The sequence below is a fragment of the Arachis stenosperma genome, chromosome 6 (assembly GCF_014773155.1).
Source record: "Arachis stenosperma cultivar V10309 chromosome 6, arast.V10309.gnm1.PFL2, whole genome shotgun sequence".
Taxonomy (NCBI): Eukaryota; Viridiplantae; Streptophyta; class Magnoliopsida; order Fabales; family Fabaceae; genus Arachis; species Arachis stenosperma.
The window spans coordinates 119,602,641-119,628,736 of NC_080382.1; the positions used below are offsets into that span (position 1 = coordinate 119,602,641).

The following is a 26,096-nucleotide window of genomic DNA, read 5'->3' on the forward strand; positions in this document are numbered from 1 at the left end:
AGTTTGAATAAAAAAATTTTAAAATCTAAAACATCAGACAAAAATTAAATCAAATTTATGAAGGTATAAAAAATTTTGAGAGAAGAAGAAGAAATACCTAACAAAATAAAGTTAATTTTGGAGCTGAAGAATGAGATGTTTGAATACGAAGAATGAGTAGTGTGATCCCAAACTGAAATTTTGAATATGAAAAGTGAATAGTGTGATTTCAAAATCGACGGAATTAAGTGAAAAAGAGGAATAGTAGAGTAAATTGAAAATAAATAACCGTTAAAATTGAAGAGTAATTTTTTACGGTTAAATTATTTATCTAAAAAAATAAAAAATTGATATTTTTAATATTTATCAAAAATATATATTAATTTTTATACTTAATTATGACTGTTAAAAAAATATTAAAATAGCTTTTTTTTTTTCAGTGAAGTTTAAATACTTTTAAAAGTCTCTGCTGAGATATTTTAAATTATGAGATAGCTTTTAAGATCCTTCAAAGACTTCAGATTTAGATAAAAATAAGATGTATTTACATATTTGCGACAACGATAAGGATTGACCTCTTAACTATAATATATAATAAGCATGAAATATAAAGAGTTAAGAATTTAGAAGATAGATGTACACGATGATATATACTGATTCATTTGAAATGCCTACATCTAGTCTTCATTAAGAGAACTCGAGAATTATGCTAATAAAAAAAATATTAGATACGATAAACAAGTTATTTTCGTAATTAAATTTAAATAAGTATTTTTTTCTTTTTTTTTATGTATTTTCTCCTACTTCTTCAATTGATTTTTATTGTGGCAATGAACTATTAAAACAACTTGATTACTAAAATGATTTGGTTATATAGTATCATCGTAAAATAAGTATACATTCGAAATAAACAAAAAATGCTAGACTTGTTTTAAAATACAATATTTATTTCATAATCTTTACCAAAATTATGAGCTAACACATACACACAACAATACATTATAGCAAACTTGTTTTTTTATATAGAAGTTCATGACTTTTATTTAATACAGAAAGCATAGGCGTCAATGTGTAACATCCCTACTTCCTAGTTACCGTAGAATTTTAAATGAAATACATTAATCGCTCAAATTTAGGTAATGAAGATATGGCTTCTATGGCACTGCCTAGTGGCCAGGTTGCATCTACTGAAGCATCTTCATATTCAATTTGCTTTGTAACTGTAATCTCTTGCCATGGATGTATTCCTGCCAAGAAATGAAATTATCATCAAATATTGGAAGATAAAATATATAATGTTTCGCACAATGGTAAATTATAGTAATATTTGCTCATGCTAAACATTTAAGTAATGTTAGGAAACCAATACTATAATAGCCAATTTCAACAATATACAATAGTATGTTATTAAATAAATTTATTATGAAGTTTGAAGAAAATCTCATGCCCTAAGCTGTTCAAGCTGTGATGTTGATGGTTTGATGAATTAGAAAGGATTAAGAGAGGGAGAGAGATAGGTTCTTCTCATTATTGGAGAGAATGAAAAATCCCCTTTAAAAAATATTTGTTGAGTTATTACACCTTATATACTATGTACCTTTTTTTTATGTACTCTCACTAAAAAATAATTACAATGGTAAACCTATTATTGATAAAGAAATAATCTAGGTAACACCCTCCCGCAAGCTAGAATTGTGTAAATCTAACAATCCTAGCTTGGAAACATTGGCAAGAAAAGGACCCGGTGGCAGAGCTTTGGTAAGAAAGTCAGCAAGTTGATCCTTGGAACGAACTGGCATAAGATGAATGAGACCAGACAAATGCTTTTCACGAACAATGTGGCAGTCCACTTCAATGTGTTTAGTTCTTTCATGAAAAATGGGATTATTGGCAATGTGAATGGCTGACTGGTTGTCACAGAATAGAGTGATAGACTTTTGAAGCGGCAAGCCAATGAAATCCATTAAGAAAGATAACCAACTAGCTTCACAAGTGGCAACAGCAAGAGACCTATATTCAGCTTCTGCAGAGGACTTGGCAACTGTGGTTTGCTTTTTACTCTTCCAGCTAATGAACGAGTTCCCAAGCATGAAGCAATAACCGGAAATGGAGCGACGAGTATCGGCACAGGTAGCCCAGTCAGCATTGGCAAATCCAGTGAGATGCAGATTAGAAGTAGAGGAGAAGAAGAGACCAGTTGCAGGTCGGCCTTTTAAATATCGGAGTACACGAAAAGCAGCCTGTATGTGAGAAGTTGTTGCACAGTCCAAAAATTGGCTCAAACGTCCCACAGCATAAGAGATATCGGGTCTAGTATTTGTGAGGTAAAGGAGTCGGCCGATGAGCTGTCTGTAAACAGTGTTGTCGGTTAAAATGGTACCTGATTCCTTTGAAAGTTTCTGACTATAATCAAATGGAGTAGAGAGAGGCTTGCAATCTAGATAACCAAAATCTCTGAGAAGGTCCATGGTGTACTTCCGCTGATAAATGTGAATTCCAGAGTTAGAGCGTGCTACTTCCATTCCCAAGAAGTATTTGAGATCACCAAGATCCTTTATTTTGAATTTGTCATCCAAATCTTGCTTGATGGAATTGATTTCACCAATGTCATTCCCGGTTAAAACCAAGTCATCAACATATACTAGAATGGCAGTGAAGCTTTGAGATTGTTTCTTAATGAAGAGTGAATGATCATAAAAAAACTGCTTATAACCAGCATCCACAAGAGTCTGAGTGAGCTTAATGTTCCATTGCCTGCTTGCTTGCTTAAGCCCATATAGAGATTTTTGCAATTTACAAACCAAACCTGGTTGTGACACAGCCAAACCGGGTGGTATCTTCATATAAACTTCTTTGTCCAAATCTCCATGAAGGAAGGCAGTGTTGACATCCAGCTGTTTCAAATGCCATTTCTTTGCCGCTGCTAATGCTAACATTACTCGTAGGGTAGTCATTTTGACAACTGGACTAAAAGTATCACCATAATCTACTCCTTGCACTTGAGTGAATCCTTTTGCAACTAGCCTCGCTTTGTGCCTTTCTATGGTGCCATCAGGATTGAATTTTACCCGAAAAAACCCATTTGCAACCCACAGCCTTCTTGTCTTTTGGGAGTTCAGTGAGACACCAAGTTCTGTTTTGATCTAGAGCTGTCAATTCATCTTGTATTGCCTTTCTCCAACATTCATGTGCAGCCGCTTCCTCATAAGTGCTAGGTTCTTGATTTGAGGTGATGGCTAGAGAAAGTGACTTATATTTCGGGGTTAGTTTATCATATGACAAGTGTTGTGAGATAGGATATAAAGAGTTAGAGTTGGAAACATTGCTAGAGTGAGCTGTGTGGGTTGTCATACAATGATAGTCCTTCAAATAAGCAGGCGGTTTCTTGACTCTTTCAGACTTTCTAGTAATGCAGTCATGTGTGATGTCAGAGTGTTGTGATGCAGGTGCATTATCAGTGTGTGGTGTGGTAATGGGTGCAATGGTGTGTGAGGAAATTGGTGAGTGCATTGAGCTTGAGAAATGTTCATTTGAATCTATGAGTGTGGTATGTGTGGGTGATTGCAAATGATGTGTGGATGGTGTATCATATTGAAAAAGATTAATGCATTGTAGAGTACGAATGGGCACTACAGAAATGTCAGTGCTAGTGGAATGTAAAAATGGAAAATGAGTTTCATAAAAAATTACATTTCTGGATATGAAAATTTCCTTTGATTTTAAATCAATAAGTCGAAAACCCTTTGTTCCTAATTTAAAACCAAGAAAAGCTGTTTTTCTGGCTCTTGGGTCTAATTTTGTTCTTGAATTTGTTAATGTGGAGGCATATGCAAGAGAACCAAATACCCTTAAATATGAAAGGTCAGGTAAGTTGCCATACAAAAGCTTATAAGGACTAGCATTATTCAGGGTAGTGCTGGGCAGCCTATTAATTAGGTGAATGGCGTGAGCAACTGCGTATTGCCAAAAACAATGTGGAATCCCTGATTGAAATAGCAGTGCTCTAGCAACACCTAAAATATGCTGGTGTTTTCTCTCTACAATCCCGTTTTGCTCTGGTGTTTCTACACAAGAAGTTTGGTGTAAAATTCCAGTTGATGCAAAAAAGGATTTTAGAGTGAATTCTGGCCCATTGTCGGTCCTTATACACTTAACTTGTTTTTCAAAATGTACTCTGACAAAATTCACAAAATTAATAACCAATTGTGATGCTTCAGATTTGGTTTTCATAAAAAAAATCCAAGTGAATTTGCTCTTACCATCCACCACAGTCAAAAAATACCTATGTCCTTCATTGGAAGGGACAGAAATAGGACCCCAGATATCCATATGAACTAAATCAAAACAATCTTTTATTTTAGTTGTACTAAGATTAAAAGATAATTTCTTTTGTTTTGCAAAATGACATGAATCACAAGGAAAATTTGAAGCAATACTATCTATAAAAGGATAATACTTCTTCAGAAAAATCAATTTATGCATGGGTATGTGTCCTAATCTAAGATGCCAAATGTTGTTGTGCTCACTGTGTGAAGGTGTGGTGGGATGAGTAGTAGTAGTAGTTACCGCCAATGAAGCTTGCTTTGTTGGAAGAGGGGGAAAATGAGAGAATTCTGGTTCTCTACTCATTGTATATAACCCTTCTATACACTCAGCAATGCCAATCATTTTTGATGTGGATCTATCTTGTATCTCACAACACTTATCATTGATTAACAATTGACAATGTAAGTTTGAGGTTAACTTTGACACAGATATCAATTTAAAATCAAAAGAAGGAATGTATAAAACATTTTTGAGAAAAAAATTTTTAGAAAATGTGATTGTGCCAATGATGGTGCTAACAGTTTTGGTTCCATTTGGCAATATCACATTGATTGGATCAATATTTTGAAAACTTGCAAAATCTTTTAAGTCAAAAGTCACATGATCTGTTGCACCGGAATCAATGATCCATAGTGCAGATTTTGGAGTGATAATACTCATAATTCTCGCATTAAAATGTAATGCAATGGTTTTACCTGGAGTGGAAGTGTGAATGGAATTAGTCAAAATTTGATTTGCATTATGAGGTTGTTGCTGCACACTTTTGTCTTTGATCAACTCTAACAAGGCAAATCTTTGCTCTGGAGTGAATCAGATCTTGATATTCCAATGTTCTCTTGGAGACAATTGAGCTGGAATTGTTTGTCACTGAGTATATCATCATGCCCCTCAGTGATCACGTGATTGTGGCCTTGCTTGTTGCAATGAGAGCAAGCCAATGTAGCTCCACGACCTCTGCAATGGGAGGATCTGTTTGCCATGTTTGCCATTTTGAGAAATCAATGAATCACAGAGTAATAGGAATTCAGATCTTCTTCCTTCCAACTCGTTGATCGGAACAGCTATGTTCACCAAGAAAGAATCTTGCGAAATAGCCTCTCATCAAACTCTATTGGATGAGTTTGAAGGAAGAGGTAAGAATGGGGGAAAGAAAATGTCGAAAGAAAAATTAGGGATAGAAAGAGAATGGCAAAATTGGATTCGCAACTTTTTCTTTTTTTTTTTTTTGATTCACAGCTTGGTTGCTCTCCACGCTCACCGCACCATGAAGAAAATCTCATGCCCTAAGCTGTTCAAGCTGTGATGTTGATGGTTTGATGAATTAGAAAGGATTAAGAGAGGGAGAGAGATAGGTTCTTCTCATTATTGGAGAGAATGAAAAATCCCCCTTAAAAAATATTTGTTGAGTTATTACACCTTATATACTATGTACCTTTTTTTTTATGTACTCTCACTAAAAAATAATTACAATGGTAAACCTATTATTGATAAAGAAATAATCTAGGTAACAAAGTTCACTAAAGATGAACTTTTGTTGAGTTTAAATTTTGGATTTTTTTTATTTGAGTTTCGTATGTTCTTATTTTTAAGAGTTTAAGATGTTTTTTTAATGTTGAATATTAGCTGTAATATTAACTATGTAATGTTAGTGGTATAATATTAGTTGTTACAACTTTCTCTAGATATTATTAAATAGAATAAATGGTTAAATTTATCCTTAAAAAATTATTATTTTTTAGATTGGTACCATAGATTTTTTTAATTAAATTTGTTTTTCAAAAATTTTAAGTTAATTACGCTTTTTTGTCATTTTTTTTGTTGACAATGTCAAAATTTGTCAATGTAGCACATTAAGTAACACTATAACACACCTAAGAGTTCTAATTGACTGTTAATATATAAGTTTATAAAATTATATCAAATTAAAATCTAATAGAGGGGGACCTTGAGGTATTAAAATTCTTCAATTTGATCTAATTTCATAAATTTATTATGTTAGCCGCTAATTAGAACTATCACATGTCTGTTGTGGTGTCACTTAATGTGCTATATCAACAAATTTTGATGCAATTAGTAACAAAAGTGACATAAAGGAATAATATGATTAATTAACTTAAAATCTTTGAATGATGAATTTGATTAAAAAAAATTTCAAAAACCAACTTAAAAAATAAATGATCTTTCAATAATTAATTTCATCATTTATTCTTATTAAATATGAGACACTTTCATTTAAAATGTTTATTGGCTAATTAACTTAGATCACTTTGTTGACATGTGGCAAAGCCTCGTACCACTAATAGATCAATATAAAAGTTAGATACTACTTTTTAAATAGAGGAGTATTGTGGGGTCAGTAACTTTTGTGATTGTAACTATCAAGTAGCCATCAATGATATTTTTAATAGTATAAGATTTTATCCAATAGTATATGATTACTTTTTTTTTTGCTAATTATATGTTAGTTAGAATTTAATAAAATTATTGGTCTCCTAGACTTTTTCTTCTAAATATCATAACAATCACCTAAAAATATTTTGAGATTCTAATATAAAGACATAATGATATAAATGGAGTAATCGAATTCGGTCAGAGTTAGTTGCTTGTCGGTTTTCTAACTTAGTTAAATAGAATCTAGTAACCATATTAATTAACAACCAAATAATATATATATATATATAACTTACCAAATCCCTGAACGAGCAATGTATATTGGTAGGTGAGATCCATGCAGACATAGGGAAGTTTGGCATTGGTCGTAATAGGATAAATAGATGCAGCATCTTCATATTTTGTATTACATGCTTTCTTAGCTGCAACTTTGTAATCCAACGGAATAACTTTGGAATTGGATTTATTCAGATCAACTATACCCGTCTACAAGAATGATAGTTTGCATATGATAATCAACAATAAATGAGATATTTATGTAGATGAGAGTATTTAGAATACAATTGAAAGAGGAAGAGAAAGAGAGAAAAATAGCATTTTGATTTGTATTTTGTTGAGAAAATATTTGTATTGGTCTCTAATAAACTTCAAATACAACACTTTGATTTTTAATAAATTTTTATTAATTACTATAAAAAATACCAAAAATTACTCTCATTTTTAAAGAGAATTTGTAATATGTGCGATAGATGAATAAATAAATTCTTAACCCAACTTTATTACCTACTTCTGATGCCGTATAAAAGAAAGACGTAGCAACATAGAGATTTTTTTGTCCACTGCCACCTCCACCATTCCATATTCCACCAAAAGTGCAATCTTTATTATATGGACATGTTGTTTCTAATTTGAGGGCCTCACGAACTATATGCCTACATTTTTCAAAGCTGGACCCTGAACTTGGTGCATATGCCCTATACTCATTTCCTAAGTATGCGTATGTCCCTTCAAAAGGATTCCGAAAACAATAATTTCTTGCATATCATCATTCCACTAAACAAATAATAATAATAATAATAAACCTAGACACTGAACAAAAAATTTTGCTAAGACAGAATCTTTCAAACAATATAACATTATTTGGTCACATTTTAAAACTATGAATAGGTAAAAAAAACTGTGATCTTTGCTCTAATTACTGTTTTTGAACAAATGTCATAGTTTTCACTTATCAGCCGAGGTCAATACCAATATGACCATAGCTCAATAGTCACGATTTTTTAAACAAAGATTACGGTTATTTTCTTACAAAATAAAAAATCTAATCATTGATCAACGACCACGGTTTATAACCATTGCCTTAGCTTGGTTAAAGTGCACATGATAAGCTAGAAAGTTGTATATACAATATATTACCATTAAAGCCCGCTAAAACGCAAGGGTTAGCAGAATTATGAGTGATATTCAGAATCTCAGCACGAGCAGCATCACTACCATAGTGCAAGTAGCTGAAATTAAAGAAATATTTTTAAACCAATAAATGCATTAGCCACAATATTACAAACTAAAAAAAAATCTTATATTTAAAAATATTTTTCTAAATATACAAAGAGAAATTTCTCATTTTCTCTTAACCAATTTGAATAGGACGAGTGAATAAGTATCAGAAATTCAAATTCTACCTAATACATACATACAATAATATATTGGTAGCCCTTTACCTGTAGAGCTAAAAATATTCGAAGAGAGGAATAAGAAGAGAACGTGCCTGTGAACATAGAGGTTATATTCAGTTCCTTTAAGAATGACATTTTTAATGTATGGGTCCTGTCCATCTGGTGGTAATGGTGCATTTTGAGCTGTGTCCTTTGAAACAGCATATGCCATTTGAATTGATGCACCTCCAAGATCAACCACTCCCACCGTTCTTGAATACTCGTTCCCCAAGTTTCCCAATAGATAGTTAAGTGTCACCTATACATACATCAAAAGTTAGATTTAAATCTTATCTTTTATTGATATATTTAAGAAATAGAATTTAATATATATAACATTTCAATATAATAATAAAAAGAGTAAATAGTAATTTCTAATTTTAATAAAATAAATTTTTATATTTGTTTTTAATAAAATAATTTTTTAAAATATTTATTTTGTTTGACAAAAATAATTTAAGTATTCAAAATTTTGAATTAATGATTAAGTTATTTTGTCAAATATAATAGATATTAGAAAATTTATTTTATCAAAAATAAATATAAAAAATTATTTTATCAGAATAAAAAACTTTCGAGTATTAAAATAATTATTTACTTTAATAGAAATTTGTTCATCATAATTGATCTTGAATAGTGCATTATACCCTAATTGTATATCTAAGTATCTGACAAGACCGACTTAAAGAGTGGCAATATGCATATATTTTTATTATGGTAACACTGAATATCCTATAATACAACACTATTATCTTCTAAAAAGAAGTGAAGCTCACCTGAAGAGATAAAGAAGGGTCAAACTAGAAATTCAACAAAAACTTAAACGACATCGATGTAATCAATTATTATATATATATTTGGGAAAGGATACATGATTTTATTTTCAAGTATTTTGTATATGTTCTCTTTTTCTCTCAAATATCAAATTATCCTCTCCCCGCACTTGGCCTTGTTTAATTTGGTGAGTTGAGATTTTTTTTTCCCCTTCAAATATCTCAAAAAATATAGATATAATTATCATACCTATTAACAAATGCTTTATAGTATTTTTTATTACAAAAACTTTCTATAAAAAAAATTAAAAACTAACAAAAAATTTAGGTATTATATATTTATTAGACAATTTATATAAATAAAATAAATAGATCTCAAAATAAGTACAGTTTCACGTAAACTGTTAAAGTCTCCACAAATTACATATATCAACTTTTTTTTATAAATCGCTGTAATCAATAGCAGTTTATGCATTGTTTGAATATTTCAGAAATCGATATGGCCTCTAATAATTTCTATTCAACATATTTTTTCTCGTAATCCACACTAATATAGTAGTATGTAATTGATTACGTTCAAATTAAAACTGTTAGTGATTTACATAGAGTAAAAAAAGTTGCAAATATATCTTCTGTTTCAAAAGTTATAATTGAGTAATTCTAAATTAATTCATTTTAATTATATAACTTGTTCTAATTAATGACCTCTAGATTTTTTTTTTTCAAAAGTTGTAACCATTTAATTGGATAAAATAAAATAAAAATTATTTTTATTAATAAATGCAAGATACAATAATAATAATAATAATAATAATAATAATAATAATAATAATAATAATAATAATAATAATAATAATAATAATCTATAGTAAAAGTATTTCTAAAATTTAAAATGGCTAAATAAACATCAATATAAAATAAATTAGAAATTATTCAAATATAAACTTATACTAGATATTCAATTTTTAAAATATAATTAAGCTAATTAATTTGAAAAACCAAAAATATAAGCACATGCTTGATTATTTACCAAATATAAAGTAGTGTAGTTTGTTCATACTTTTGATATAAAAGAAAAAAAGAAAGAAAGAGAGAAGCAACCTCCTCTTTAATAAATATTAATTACCATAACTACCCTTTATTATTACCTGAGTTAAATCAAATGAACAACATATTATTAAGAAAAATAAACTTGGCATGAAACAAAACTTTAAATATATATAGTTTGGTAGCTAGTAAGTAATCATACCCAAATATAAGAACCTTCTTTGGTTCCATCAATAATAGTTACTGCATCAGATTCAAAGTTCAGGTTACTTCTTGTCCTGAACATATCCCTAACCTTCAAGACATACATGAATTATGAATATGATGAAGGTTAAATTAATTAAAATTTGAAGATTTAATTAATTAATTAGAATTGTATTGTACTGATAATTAAGAACTCGTCATGCTTAGTTACCGCTTGCAATATTCTTTCAGCAGTATCACCCTCCAACAACCTTAAACCTGCAGTTGCCTTTATTTGAAACATAAAATTAAAAAAAATAATTGAGAAGGCATGGTATAATATTTTTTAAATTATAATAAATTCATGATGACCCGTCAGATAACATATTTTAATAACGTATTTGAGAAAATTTTTTTAAATAAATAATTTAATTATTTTAATTATCAAAATATGTAATTTATAATGTATTTAATAATTTAAAAAAAATACACATATCTTGTTTACTGTGTAAACAAAATATATTTATAATTATTTTATTTACAGTATAAATGAAATATATATTTATAAATATAAAAATATAATTTTAAAAATAATAAAAATATTAATAATTTAAATTGGACCAAATTCTTAAAAATAAAACGTTTTAAATAATAGACAAAATGAATAATTTTAAATAATAGAAAAAATAGACCGTTTTAAAATATTAGGAAAAATAAATCGTTTTAACTTACTGATTAATGGGTCATTGAAGGTATTACACTGCTCATTTAAAATTAGTACATTATTTTTTTATAATCTAATCCATTTAAATTAATATTAAAAAAATATAAAATATAAAAAATTAAAAAAAAATCAGATATCAAAGTCATCCATGAGTATATAATTCGATAATAAGTATATAATTTGATATTGATAAAAATAACTATTATTATATTATATTTAAATTTAGTTATGTGTGTTAGTATTATGGTAATTATTTCAATGAAGATGTTAAAATTATTTTTTTATGATGATTTTTGTTTAAAAAATATAACTTATTTGTTTGACCACACTTTAAATAAAAGTAACACTTTTATAATATATAAAAATCAAGTTCTACAATTTATTATTCAATAATTAAAATAAAGTATCTTTACATGATGATAATAATAAAATCTTTATTAGAGTAACCACCTAGTATTATTATAGTGTTGAGGCAAATCATTGGTTTGGAGATTTTTTATTTTAATAAATAAAATAATTATAATAATTAATAAAATAAATAATTTAAAAATTATTTATCGAAATAAATATATCTCTTATCTCGTTTATACTGTAAATAAGATAAGACACGTTAGCTTAACACATGTATATTTCGTTTACACTGTAAACAAAGTATACTAATATAAATGAGATACATGTAAAATTATCTTTTTTACTGTATAAAGGAGATATAAAAAGACAAATTTTCAGCTATTATAAAAAGATGTGTAATCTTTGACATTAATACACATAACTATGTACACGGTATTACTGGTCATTATTGCTTTGTTTTTGTAAGAAAAATGAAACAAAAAAATATAAAATATATGTAAAAAATGCCAAAAGTTACATATTCTTTTATAGTAACTGAAAATTTGTCGACTTAAATCTCATTTACAGACTAATGTGCACAGTATAAACGAAATAAAAAATATATTTATTTTAATAAATATTTTTTAAATTATTTATTTTAATAATTATTATAATTATTTTATTTATTAAAATAAAAAATCCATTGGTTTAGTGGTGGGGAAAAACTCACACGTTATTTAAATTACAGGAAGTGAATGGCGTATTGGCGTGTGGAGGAAGCTGACGAAGGTGCGGTGAAAGAAGCGTGAGGTGAGTTAAGTTGACGACGAAATCTAAAGACAAATAATATTATGACATTTAAATGATTGTTGTAACATTTATTTTTTATTTTTTTAAATTCATCGACAATTAATTTATTTTTTTAAATTTAAATTAATCTAATTTAATCTATTTTTTATTATTAGTTTAAATGGATTGATTTTTTAAAAAATAATATGTCGGTTTTTAAATTGGCAGTTTTAGATTATGTGATACGCCCAGTTGTCCATTAATTAATTAAGTTAAGTTTAATTATTTTGTTGGTCTCTATAATTTCGCAAAAGAGTAATTCTTCGCATACAAGCAATTAAGGCTTGTAAGTCTTAAAGTTCAATTAAAACTAACGCTCAAAACACGCTTCCAACCATTTTTCTTCCTCTTCGTCTTCTCCTTCTTCTTTTTTTTCGTTTCTTGCCTTCTCTTTCTCCTTCTTCTTTTTCTTCTTGTTGCACGTTCTTCTTCCTCCTACTCTTCTTCTTCTCCTTTTCTTTCGTTTATGCACGTTCTTCTTCATCGTCTTCCTCTTCTTCTTCATTTACGTTCTTTTCTCTCTGTTTTATCTTTTTTTTTCGATTTTTCATGGTGAAATCGTTTTTGAAGAAGAAGAAGTAGTAGAAGATGAGGAGGAGAAAGATAAAGAGTTCTGAATTATGCATAAGATGTATTTTAACGAATTTTGGGTGTATTTCTTTAAATCCTTTGGGTGTATTTTCTGTAATCCTTTGGGTGTATTTTCTGTAATCCTTTGGGTGTATTTTCTATAATCGTTTGGGTGAATTCCTGTAACCGTTTGGGTGTATTTCTGTAATCCTTTGGGTGTATTTCTGTAATCGTTTGGGTGTATTTCTGAAGTTCCATTATCTTCAAAAGGATTACAGAAATACACCCAAAGGATTACGAAAAATACACCAAAAGTATTTAAGAAATACACCCAAAATTCGTTGCATAATTCAGAACTCTTTCTCTTTCTCCTCATCTTCTGCTGCTTCTTCTTCTTCAAAACGATTTCAAAACTTGATTTCAGAAACCATGAAAATTGAAAAAAAATGGAGAAGAGGAAGAGGAAGAGGAAGAGGAAGAGGAAGAACCGTTCTGAGTGTAGCGCTTTGAAAACAGGAAACGTTGAATAACGCATTAAAAGGCCTAGTAACTTGTAAGACTTGTAAGTCAAAAATACTTGTATGTGTAGCACTCCTCTTCGCAAAATTTTCAATTAGATTCTTATATTTTTTTCCTTTTAATTGAGTTTTTGTGCCAAAATTTTTTTAATTAGGTCTCTACACTTTTTTTTTCCTTTTATTTAGGTCCCTATACCAATTCCTTTTTTTAGTTAGGTCTCTATAAAATTAAGCCAATTATTACTAAGAGGGACTTAATTAAAAAAAAAATTAATGCATAGACCCAATTAAAAAGAAAAAAGTATAAGGACCTAATTTAAAATTTCACGAAATTATAAGGACCAACAAAGTAATTAAACCATTAAGTTAAAATCTCTTATCTCTCTTATCTCCCTATTACTTTGAAACTGCTCATCTTCGATTTTTTCTATTATTTAAAATCGTTCATCTTTTTTTATTATTTGAAGTGTTTCATTTTTAAGAGTTTAGTCCAATTTAAATTATTAATATTTTTATTATTTTTAAAAATTATATTTTTATATTTATCAATACACATATCTCGTTACAGCGTAAACAAAATACATTCATAATTATCTCGTTTATAAAAATAAATCAATGTAATGTAAATTGGTAAATGTACTACAAATTACATATTTCCATAATTAAAATAATTAAATTACTTATTTAAAAAAATTCCCATCTCTTTGTTAGTAATTAGATCATATATACTATTATATTCACCAATTATTTTGACATCTTTTAATAGTATTATTTATTAAATTAGGTAATCATCTACTACTGATTTAATTTTTAGACAAAAATTCGATTCAACATTATTGTTGGCCGTGTAGCAAATTCTTGCCTACTTTTATTTTAATCTTTAATCTAGTATGCATAAGATTTACCTTTGACTTGATGAATTAGATTTCAAATTAAGAGAGTCTATTTTGAGATCGAAGATGCAAAAAAGAGAGATAGAGATTGATACCCCAAGCCTAAGGGGTGTTTTGGGTTGGAATTGCGGTGGAATAATATTTTGTGCTTCGTCTAAGAGTGGAATCAGAGATTCTGCTGCTTCTTCTGGATTATCTGCATATGCACTCAAACCGGGTTTGATCTACATCACACAGTACAATGTTTATTAATTCATAAAGTAATTAGAGAAATATAATAACAGTTCTCAAATTCCAGACATAAGGATTAATAAATGTTTTCTTTTAAATTATTTTAGAATAATACTAGAAAATCAATACTGTACTAATCAAATTCAACTAATATTATAGCAGACGGTTAAACAAGTCAAATACGAAGCCCAAAAAGGATGAGCTGAGCTTTTGTGGGCTGTGGAGATCGGATTTTCTGATATTTCTTGCAACTGAGTTTTGAATATTGTTATTTTTATAATTCAGTTCTTTAAAAATTTATAATATTCAATTTTTTATTACAATAATTAAAAAAACAAAACAAATACATTTAAATAGATTTAATATTTTTTTAAAATTAAATACATATTTAAAATACAAACTAAATAAAACTAAAATTTAAAATTTAAAATTTCTATTTCAGTTTTATTATTTTTAATTATTAACAGATTATCACTTAAATACACTTCCAAAAATATAAATTCAATAAAATTAAAGATTTTAATTCGTTCGTGTGATTATTCGTCTGTGCCGCCGTCTTCTTCGGTGCCACCGCGTCATCTCTAGTACGGTTCGTTCGCTTCGCCGTTCTTCTGCAACGTTGTCGTCCGCCTCGCTCGTCTTTGGCATCGCCTTCCTCCTCGCCGCTCAGTCCGCAGCCTCGCTTCGTCCTACTCCTCGTCGCGTTAGCCGTCATTAGTGTCGCTAATCCTTTTTCGTCGGACGTGGAGCTCAGGTATTTTGGATGTGTTTAAGAGAAACCGATTCATAGTTAACCGTATGTATCTGTTTATTAGTTATTTAATCACATTGATTTTGCATGCCATGTATAACATCCTAATTTACATTGGAGAATGGTTTAAGTAGAAGAACAACTTAAAAAATCATAATTCTCAAATTGTCAACATTGTTATATCTACAATTACGCCACTGCAAGAGTTTAAATTTTTTATTTATGATTTTAAATGTGTTTTAGAAATATTTTGTGTTTCACTTTATAATTTTAGATGTGTTACAATTATTTTTTAATGTTTAAATTTAAATTTTAGATTTATGATTTTGGATGTATTTCAAAAGTATTTTTTGTATAAGTTAATAATTTTAGATGTGTTACAATTGAAAAAGAAATTATTGCCATTATAAAAAAGAAGTGGAGAACGAGATAAAAAGATAGAAGAAAGAAGAAAATCGTGTTATAGAGAAAAAAAAAACATAAAAAAAAATAATAATAAACTATAAAGTGAGTAGGAAGTTAAAAAAATTTTAATTTTTAAAATTTAAATTAATTTTAATTATAAATATGTATCTAAAAAATAGAAATATATTTTAATTAAAAAATAATTAAATAATATTAAAGATTGACAAAACCTGAATTTTATTATCCAAATCACATTTTCCTTATTTTTAAAAATCTTAGAATATTTTTTCCTTGCGAATGCATACTACAACATTGACTCTGCAATGTTAACTTTTAAGGCTTTCTCTTACTTTTGTATATTTAATTATTTATTTGATTTACTATCATGGTGAAAAATTGTTAAGTTTCACTTTTCAAGCAGTAAAAGTAAGATTTTTCTAAAAACTAAATCAATCATTGAACTGTTAGAAATAAAATTTAAAATTTTAAAATTCAATCAAAGTTTAATAAAAATTAAATTAAATATAATAAAATAATATATTTATATATAAAATATATTTTTTAAAAAAATAACTTTTCGTATTTTATTATGTTGAATTGAGTAACCACTAAAAATCGCACATTTTTTTGACTGATTATTTAGATTTTTAACTAGTTTTTTATATATCAATTAATTTTTTATTCAGAACTATGAGTGGAAGATACATAGATAGATATATATAGAGAGAAAGAAAGAGAGCGCGTGAGAGAGAAAAAAGTTATTGTTTAGGAAAATGATCTTTCTATCTTATGTGCATTTCTTTCCTTTTGTATATCAATTATTTCAATATAAAATAAGAACATACAAAAAAAATATAATACATAAGAAAATAGAGCATATAATATTACTACTTATTAATACTTATGTAATATATATGACTGTTATTACTCAACTTGCACCAACAAAATAGTGTAATAAATTTCTTAATTTTAAACTTCGGGAGAAGAAAAAAGAGAAAGAAGAAAAACACAATGAAATTTAGTCATCACTACCTTCTTATAAAACTCAATTTCATTGCCAATATGAAGGAGGTTGAGATTCTGGTCAAAATGGAAGACATGAACACGAGATCCAGAGCTTGCAGCATCAAATATGACAGCATAAGAAGTAACATTATTATTATTATCATTGGATTTCTGTTTTGGTAGTATCTTACGATGAGTAAAGAAAATGTTGTTAATCCTCAGGGATTGAGAGGAACAGAATGATGGCATCAATAAGAATAAAAATGTGAAGAGGCTTTTGAGATCCATCTTTGATGAAATATAATTTCAATTTGCACTCTTATGCGGTAGTCTCTACCTCTATATATAGCTCGAGTAACTTAGCTTCCACGTGCGAATATATATATAGTGGTGCCATTGTTCTATATTAAATAAGAGGGAATAATAATAATTACAAAAAGAAAGTTGATCATGTAAATCTAAAGTTTAGATGTATAATTTTTAATCTTTTTAATTTTTTTAAACGTGAAAAGATTTTGTTAGTTTATTATTGACTAAATTTGTTTAAACGTGAAAAGACTGGCCTGGTTTCTATCATATCAGGATCGGAGTACAATGGTTTTCACAAACACAAATAATCAAATATTAGAAGTTAACATTTTTTTTTTCTTTCATTTATCTTATATTATATTAGGTGAATGCTACCCAACCCCCTCTAAAATAACATGTAAGTTATCCTTCATTACGTGTCACATTGTAATTAGTTCTTATCTTAACCATAGTTAGGTTATTTTATAATTTATTATTCTTAAAATATCAAAGCTCCACTCCCGTTAATTGAAGCACATTCCATTCCTCCATTCTTTGTTTATCACTTCATCACCTGGATTTGGTCCTTCCAAGCACCGTCGCGTTCGTGACAAGAAGCGCTAACGTCATTGCCATGCCCTCCCACACAACCTCTCTTCCCAATATAGTATAGCCAGTGTCTCTTTTTGGCGTGAATCACTGCTTACCCACATAATTAATGGTTAATTTGGTTATTAAATTTTTTTATTAAAAAAATATATCTTTATTTAATTACGTGATGAAACATATATTTATATGTAAAATATAATATAATAAAATAAATCTATTCAAAGTATTTAAAAGTATAATTAAAATCATGAACATATAAATATAATAATAAAATTTGTACTCCAAAAAAATAAATATATTTTTTTATCATACATATATTATTTAAAAATAAATATATTATTAAAATTAATAACAGAAATTTAAAATGATAAAATTCAAATTTTTTACCGTATTTTTTATAGTATTTTTATTTTTTAATTTTTAATTTATTAGTACTTTATTATTTAATTAATAATTAAACAAATTATTTTTATGAAAATTTTTTTTATATTATATTAGAGAAGAGACCAATATAACAGTTTAAAAAATAAATTGTATAAATATTTAAGAGATAAATATGAAATACATACCTAAGTAATGTTTAGTTTGGTTATTAATTTTTTTATTAAAATAAATCTTTATTTAATTACACGATAGAACATATATTCATATATAAAATATAATATAATAACTCTATTTAGAGTACTTAAAAGTATAATTAAAATCAGAAAAAATATATTTTTTATTGTACATAAATTATTTTAAAAAATAATAAATGGTTAAAATTAATAACACAAGTTTAAAATGATAAAATCTAACTTTCTTACAAGTATTTTTTATAATATTTTTATTCTTTTAATTTTTAATTTATTCGTACTTTATTATTTAATTAATGATTAAATAAATTATCTTCATGATAAATTATTTTTTGTATTATCTTAAAGAAGAGACCAATATAACAGTCTAAAAAATAATGTAAAAATAATTTTTAAATAAAAAATAGATAATATTAAAATTTTTAAATACAAAAGTAAATTATATAGATAGATATTTAAGAGAAAAATATGAAATACATGCCTAAAATAAATAAAACAGACAAAAATAATTCTCCATTTTTCAATAGTACTCCCATTTTGTCTGTTTTATTTATTTTAGGTATGTATTTCATATTTATCTCTTAAATGTTTATATAATTTATTTTTTAAACTACTATATTAGTCTCTTCTCTAATATAATACAAAAAATAATTTTTCATAAAAATAATTTGTTTAATTTTAATTAAATAATAAAGTACTAATAAATTATAAATTAAAAAATAAAAATACTATAAAAAATACGGTAAGAAAGTTAAATTTTATTATTTTAAATTTCTGTTATTAATTTTAATAATATATTTATTTTTAAAAAAATATATGTATGATAAAAAAATATGTTTATTTGTTTGGAGTACAAATTTTATTATTATATTTGTATGTTCATAATTTTAATTAAATTTTTAAATACTTTGAATAGATTTATTTTATTATATTATATTTTACATATAAATATATGTTCCGTCACGTAATTAAATAAATATATATTTTTTTAATAAAAAAATTTAATAACTAAAATTAACCATTAATTAGAGGTTGTGTGGGAAGACAGTAGATGGCGATGACGTTGGTGCTTCTTGTCACGAACGCAACGGTGCTTGGAAGGACCGAATCTAGGTGATGAAGTGATGAACAAAAAATGGAGGAGTGGAATGTGCTTCAATTAACGGGAGTGGAGTTTTGATATTTTAAGAATAATAAATTATAAAATAACTCAACTATGGTTAAGATAAGGACCAATTACAATGTGACACATAATGAATGGTAACTTACATGTTATTTTAGAGGGGGTTGGATAGCATTTACCATTATATTATATTGGAAAAGTATAGGGTACCAATACATTATCTGCCAACTTCTGCCAACTCTTATTTATATTTGTGTTTTCATGGAAGTGTGTTCGTAGATGTGTCTAATAATTAATATATTTTAAATATATATATAAAGAGACACACCCAGAAAATATATTTATAAAGATACTTCTATTAAATACAGTTATAAAAAAACATTTTTATTAGACACATCCACGAACACACTTTCATGAAACACAATTTAAACAAGAGTTGGCAGAAGTTGACAGATATGCTATTGGTAACGTAGCGAAACTGTATTATATTTGAGTCTCTTGTAAGTTCAAATTAAAAATAAATTATTAAATTTATATTTTTTTTATACTCAACATCAAAGTTCGAAAAATCAAAACGGTATTAAACTAATAAAACTAAAATTTAAAAGTTTAAAGATTCAATTAAAATTGAGTTGATAAAATAATATATTTATATATAAATATATTTTTTTAAAATATTTTTTTATTTATTATTTTAAATAAAAATTAAATCATGTGAATTAATTTATTAATTTTTGACCAATTTGTATATAAATATAGTCAGCTCAAAAACTAATTAATTGAATTTTTTCAAGTTCAACTTCAACCCATTTAATATATGAGTAGCGTTAGATTCGACTCACAAATTCATAAACTCGGTTTGTCAAATTATTAATAAATCGAATTTAAACTAACTTAACTCATTTCAAACTCTAGGCATAATATCTAAATTTTGTTATCATGTGAAATATTGATGTTTCTTATAAGTAAAAGTTACTCTTCAATATGTTTACGTTCAATATATATCCGTTTTAGATTTTAAGAATAATTTCATCAAATAATATTTATATGACTTATGTCTATTAAAAAAATTTAATTTATTTAACAAATAGATCTTATTTATTTTAGATAAAATATATTCTAATAAGTGCCCAGGCCAGTTACAAATAATAAATATAATGAATAAAAACAAAATCATAAAGGCTAATATATATAAATGGGGGATGGTTATACTCAGATTCTGTTTTTATTTTATATAAATTATTACAGGTATAGAATTTTACCGATTTGTAAAAATGAATCATAATATAAACTGTGACAGAATGTAGTAATTTATGGAAAAACAAAATCAACTTGTAAATCATGTCAGAATGCAGGAATTTATGCATAAAATTTAACGTAATGGTTTATGAATGAAAATTGTTTTATAAATACGGATTCAACGTAATTATGAGGATAAGTCATATGAACAATAATATAAATAGTCTCTAATATTACATTAATGTCTTAAAACTATTATAAAATATAAATGATATAAATATCATTAAAATATTGTATGTACATTAAAGTGGGTTAATGACAACAAAATAAAAATAAAATATAAGATATGTAAATTTTTTTAATTTAATAATTTAATAATATATTTTAAGTTTACACGTTTAAATATTATTAATTAATTAATAATAAAAAATAATAAATCTTACTTATTTTTTAATATTTTTTAATATATAAATCACTAAAAAATAAAAAAAATTATTAAATTTTTTTAATTAATGAATACTCATTAAAAGATTTCATTAAATCTTTTTAATTAACAAATACTCATTAGCAGATTTAATTAATGAGTGTTTTTTATATATAATATGCTTGCTCAAAAGATTTAATAGTTCACTTGAGGAATACTAGAAGATATATAAGTAAAATTTATTATTTTTTATTATTAATTAGTTAGTAATATTAAAAAGTGTGAATTTAAAATATATTATTGAATTATTAGATTAAAAGAATTTATATAATTTATATTTTTTTTGTTATTGTAAATCCCACTCTAATGAACGCTCAAAATTTTGATGGTATTTATATAACTTATTTTCATGGTAAATCGAATTCATGAAATTGACTAGCGTCATCAATTTACTTTGGCTTTATCAAATCTCTAAATCAAAGCAAATAACTTTGAATTATATCACAAGTACTCTTTATTGATAAATCAAATTAAATTATTTTGCTTTATCGCTGCACATATACTAAATCAAATTTAATAAATTCGATTTACATAAAATGAGTGTAAATTAAATTTATTTACTTCGATTGACATAATTATATGACCTTAAAACGAAACATGCGTATAAACTTTTTGAATTTAGGATATTAGGATAATATTAAAAGTCATTTATTTTGTTCATGTGCATTACCTCAATTATAATGTAGAGTGGTCAAATAGCGCAAGTAATTTTTTTATAAATAAAATAAATCATATTTTTATATTCTATCGCATATTTTTTTATATTACAAACGAAATAGGTAATATGTGCAAATGCGACTTTTTATTTATTTCATTTGCAAATAAAATATAAAAAAAGTATTACTTATTTTATGTATACAGTATAATTTTTTATTCCTACTATAAAAAAGAGGTGTAATATAGCATAAAAATATAAATACTTCTACCTTTACATATATTAGTAATTATTATAAATCATATTTTATTCATTAAAAAAAAATTCCGACAAGCAAGGACCAGTTTAGGTATGGACGAAGCAGTGTAATTGAATTGAGCTCATACCGATAAGCATCATACCTTCCATTATTGGATCACATAAATCAATCTTTTCAACAACATATATTTATTACATTATTTTCTTGTTTCTTCCATATTCCCAAATTGTAACTCAATGTAAATTATTCAAATTTTCGTAGAGCTTTTTGTATGATGATTTGTTCATGTTCCCACAAATATATAAAGGTTTAATTACTCTCTATAGTTTTAAAATTTTAATTAATGTTTTTTACTTTTTTTTTCCAATTGAGTTTTTGTACTAAATTTTTGTTTTAATCAGGTCTTTACACTTTTTATTTTATTTTATTCGGGTTTTTATACTAATTTTTTTAATTGGATCCTTATAAAATTAAGTCAATTACTGTCAAAAGAAACGTAATTGAAAAAAAAAATTAGTGTAGGAACCCAATTAAAAGAAAAAAAAGTATAGGAACCTAATTGAAAATTTCGCAAAATTATAGAGACCAACAGAGTAATTAAACCATATATAAATGCCAATAGTAATACAAATATTCTCCACATACAAGTCATTATTCTATATATGTCAATATAAATCTCTTTAACCTAATTCACTTCATGTGTCACTATCTAACCATAAAAAAAGAAGTGAAAAAAATAGAGTCACTAACCTGAAGCGGACGACAGCGTAGTGGTAGGAGAGGAGATCGGTGCAGTGAAAATAGTGGCGGTAACAACAATTGGTGGTAGAGGAAAGAAGTGTTAGGGTTTGAGCAAAAATAGGGAAAAAATGGAAAAAAGAAGGGAAGAAGAGATACCTGGATGAAGGAGGAAGGGAGGCAATGCGGCTAACGAAGGCAAGCGGTGGCAGCGGCTGCAACTTGGCAAAGATAGGGAGCAGTGGCGCAAAGCACTGGAGGTGTAACACCCTACCACACAGAGTCTTATGCTTAAGTCATAAAGCTGAGGTGGCAAGGTATTACGACCTTTTTACTCGAAACGTCCATCTCCTTTCATTTAAAACTAACTTAGGTTGTAAGACATGACTTTGTTTTAGAAGTGTGTTTCAGAAGTTACGAAATATGGAGTACGTTGAATAGGTTCGAAAGATATGGAAGAAAAACTATTTGGTATGCCACAGACCATCAATATTCTCCAAAAATTGAAATGGGATAACTTAGCGGGGTTTAACTTCTTATTTTTTATTGTTTATCCGATTCTAGTTTGTTGAAGTAATCTTAATTCGGCTTTTTCGTCATCTCAGTGCAGAACCTTCAATAATTGCAGCATTCTGATTGGCTTCTGGTGGTCATTCTTTACTTCCCCATGTGTCAAACACGCAGTTACATGCATCGCCACTTTGTTCCTCATCCCTGGCCGCTCAAAAGTGTCTTCTTTGATTCGTGGTACGTTTTATTAAGTTTAGGGCCAATTCGAAAATCCTCTCTCGTAAGCTTCGGACAATAGTTTCTCGTCTCAACTTCCGATTTCGACACATAACTCTCTCTTGGTATCTTCTTAATTCAACAGGCTTCAATACTCTTAGTAGCTCCTCATCACCATTATTGTGCTCTCTAAGTCCTCGACTTTACGATCTCTATTTTGGCATTAGGCATATAAATCTCTTCTTAATTCCCTTTTGTCTACCAGACTTCGATATCTTTGGTATCTCTCTATCGTCCTGTTACACTTCTTGGATATCGTCTTTGCCACGTTTTAAGGCTATAATAGATTTAGTTTGACTCCTTCAGCTACACCTTCAATACCCAACTTAGGATTCCAAATTACCTAGCATTCCTCTGAAACTTCTTGCTCAAGGCATCCGTCACCACTTCACGATGTTGTATTCGCACACATCCTAAATCCCTCGGTAACGCATCGCACTAATTCCGAGTAGTTAATTAAGTTCGGGTATCCTGACTACTGGAACTGAGGTTAATCCTTCTCTCGGAGTTCGAAAGCTCTCTTCGTATTCAAGTATCTATTTACCCGGTGTACTCTAGCGTGTTAACCTAATCGGCTAATCATAGGCTTTGTTGTCGTCAAGAGTTTAAAGCTCCAGAAATCTTCTTGATGGCGCACGCTTACATGCTTCATTTTCGGTGTCAAACAGTTTTGCTCTTAAGGAATCAACATCTCAATAGCTGCAGCTAGGATTCATACGTAATACTAATATAGGCTCGAGTTAATTTTCAAGAAGACATTAAGCTTGAAAAACGAATGAATAATACAAATGGTGTTCATGATAAGTCAGAAAGAAAATCTTATATATGGTTAAACAGGATTATACTGAAATAGTGGAATGCACAAGGAGAGGAACCTAGGTGCATTTCAAGAAAAGAGTTCAAATTAAGGACCTTTGGTAGAAACAACATAGTGTATAGAGTTAAAGAAGTCTCAGCTGATTTTGAAGAACATGTTTTGCGAATAAGGCCAACTCTAGCCACAGCGAGCACACAAGATTCAAGGATTACGCGTTTATATCAAGACAAGCTCAGACCCATCTTAGAAGAAACAAGACTCATGTGCATAAGGAGTAAAATTAGAAAGGTAATCAAGCTATTTAGGAAGAGCTCTGGATAGAATTTCAATGTAGGTTTCAAAAGAAAGATTAGATCGAGTCGCAAAAGTTTGTTGGCACCCTCTCTCTGCATAAGGCTTCCTGCCATTATTTTCCTTCTTCTCCGGCATAACCGACACTTCCCACAAAGAAATAATTGGTTAGATGATTCCTTCTTCTAGTACTCCCTTCAACTCAATCCTAAGTTTTACCAATTATAATAGTGTCTTTGCTTGTGGTGCAATTGAAGTTAATCCAGCTTTCGTTACTAAGCCTATCGTAAACTCACGTTCTCTCTGAGATGGAAGTTCTAGCACACCTTCAATAATTGTCTCAGAAACTTTCTCGTATAGGGATTTGGTTTCATCTTCACTCGCCTCTTAACAATTAACAACTAAAGGTTGAATTCACTTTATTCCTCTTCCTCAAAATTTCACCGTCACTGGATTTCAAACAATAACTCTGCATAACTCTTCAACATTTCCATTTCCTTAGGTATAATCCGGCCTGTTTCCACCGTGTCACTCTGGTTCTTATCCTTCACGAGCCTAGCCAGTCCTCTAGGTTATCAGAATATTACTCCACCTCCACAACTAATAATCTTCGACTAACCATCCACTTAGACTTTATGATGACCAAAAACTTACCATGCATCACGAATGAATATTGCATACTAATGGTATGCAAGGAAATGGTGTGCAAGGTAGTCAGAAGTTCAACTGCTATTTTCTATTTACCTCTGGTATGAGAATCAAACTTAACTATGTCATGGCTCCTCCTATGTGGACAATCCCAAGATATATGCCCTGGCTTCCCGCACTGGTAGCATACGCTTAGCCCGGCCCGACACGATCTGGTTGAATGATACCTTTTGCATCTTGGACACTTTAAGTCTTCCGGTTGAGTACTAGCCTGCCCTTCTGAATCCTGCCCCTGATAGTTGTCGTTCCTTCGGTTATTGTTCCAGCGTTGAGAACGTGAAGTGACAACATGACACCTCTTGAAACTTTCTGTCCAGATGTTCAGCTCGTAATAAGCTTTCTAACAAACCAAAAGTCGCAATTTTCTGACTTAACTAGCCTCAGGAACAAAGGAGAAATCCTGACTGCTCTACAGTGGTTAGAAACCAGAAAACAGCAGCAGCATACGATATCTAAAATTCCATATAAAATTCAAATTAAATCCAATTGCCTTCAAAATTAAAATGATTCAACTTAACATATCCAGGTTTCTTTTTCAATTAGTTTCAGGTCAAAACCATTTTTAATGAAGCGTAAGACATGACTTTGTTTTAGAAGCGTGTTTCAGAAGTTACGAAATATGGAGTACGTCGAATAGGTTGGAAAGATATGGAAGAAAAACTATTTGGTATGCCACAGACCATCAATATTCTCCAAAAATTGAAATGGGATAACTTAGCGAGGTTTAACTTCTTAGTTTTGATTGTTTATCCAATTCTAGTTTGTTGAAGTAACTTAATTTGACTTTTTCATCATCTCAGTGCAGAACCTTCAATAGTTGCAGCATTCTGAGTG

The 26,096-nt window shown here is 28.1% G+C and overlaps 1 protein-coding gene across 1 annotated transcript; it reads right to left on the reverse strand.

The window, feature by feature from the left end:
• Positions 1 to 1,083: 1,083 nt before the first annotated feature.
• On the reverse strand, positions 1,084 to 16,978 carry LOC130935881 (nucleoside-triphosphatase-like). Its single transcript, XM_057865791.1, has 9 exons — positions 16,718 to 16,978; positions 14,394 to 14,522; positions 10,647 to 10,703; positions 10,434 to 10,526; positions 8,465 to 8,670; positions 8,113 to 8,204; positions 7,484 to 7,701; positions 6,993 to 7,182; positions 1,084 to 1,226 (listed from the first exon to the last, which is right to left on the reverse strand). The coding sequence occupies exons 1-9, from the start codon at positions 16,976 to 16,978 to the stop codon at positions 1,084 to 1,086; spliced, it is 1,389 nt and encodes a 462-aa protein (XP_057721774.1).
• Between the last annotated feature and the right edge of the window lie 9,118 nt (positions 16,979 to 26,096).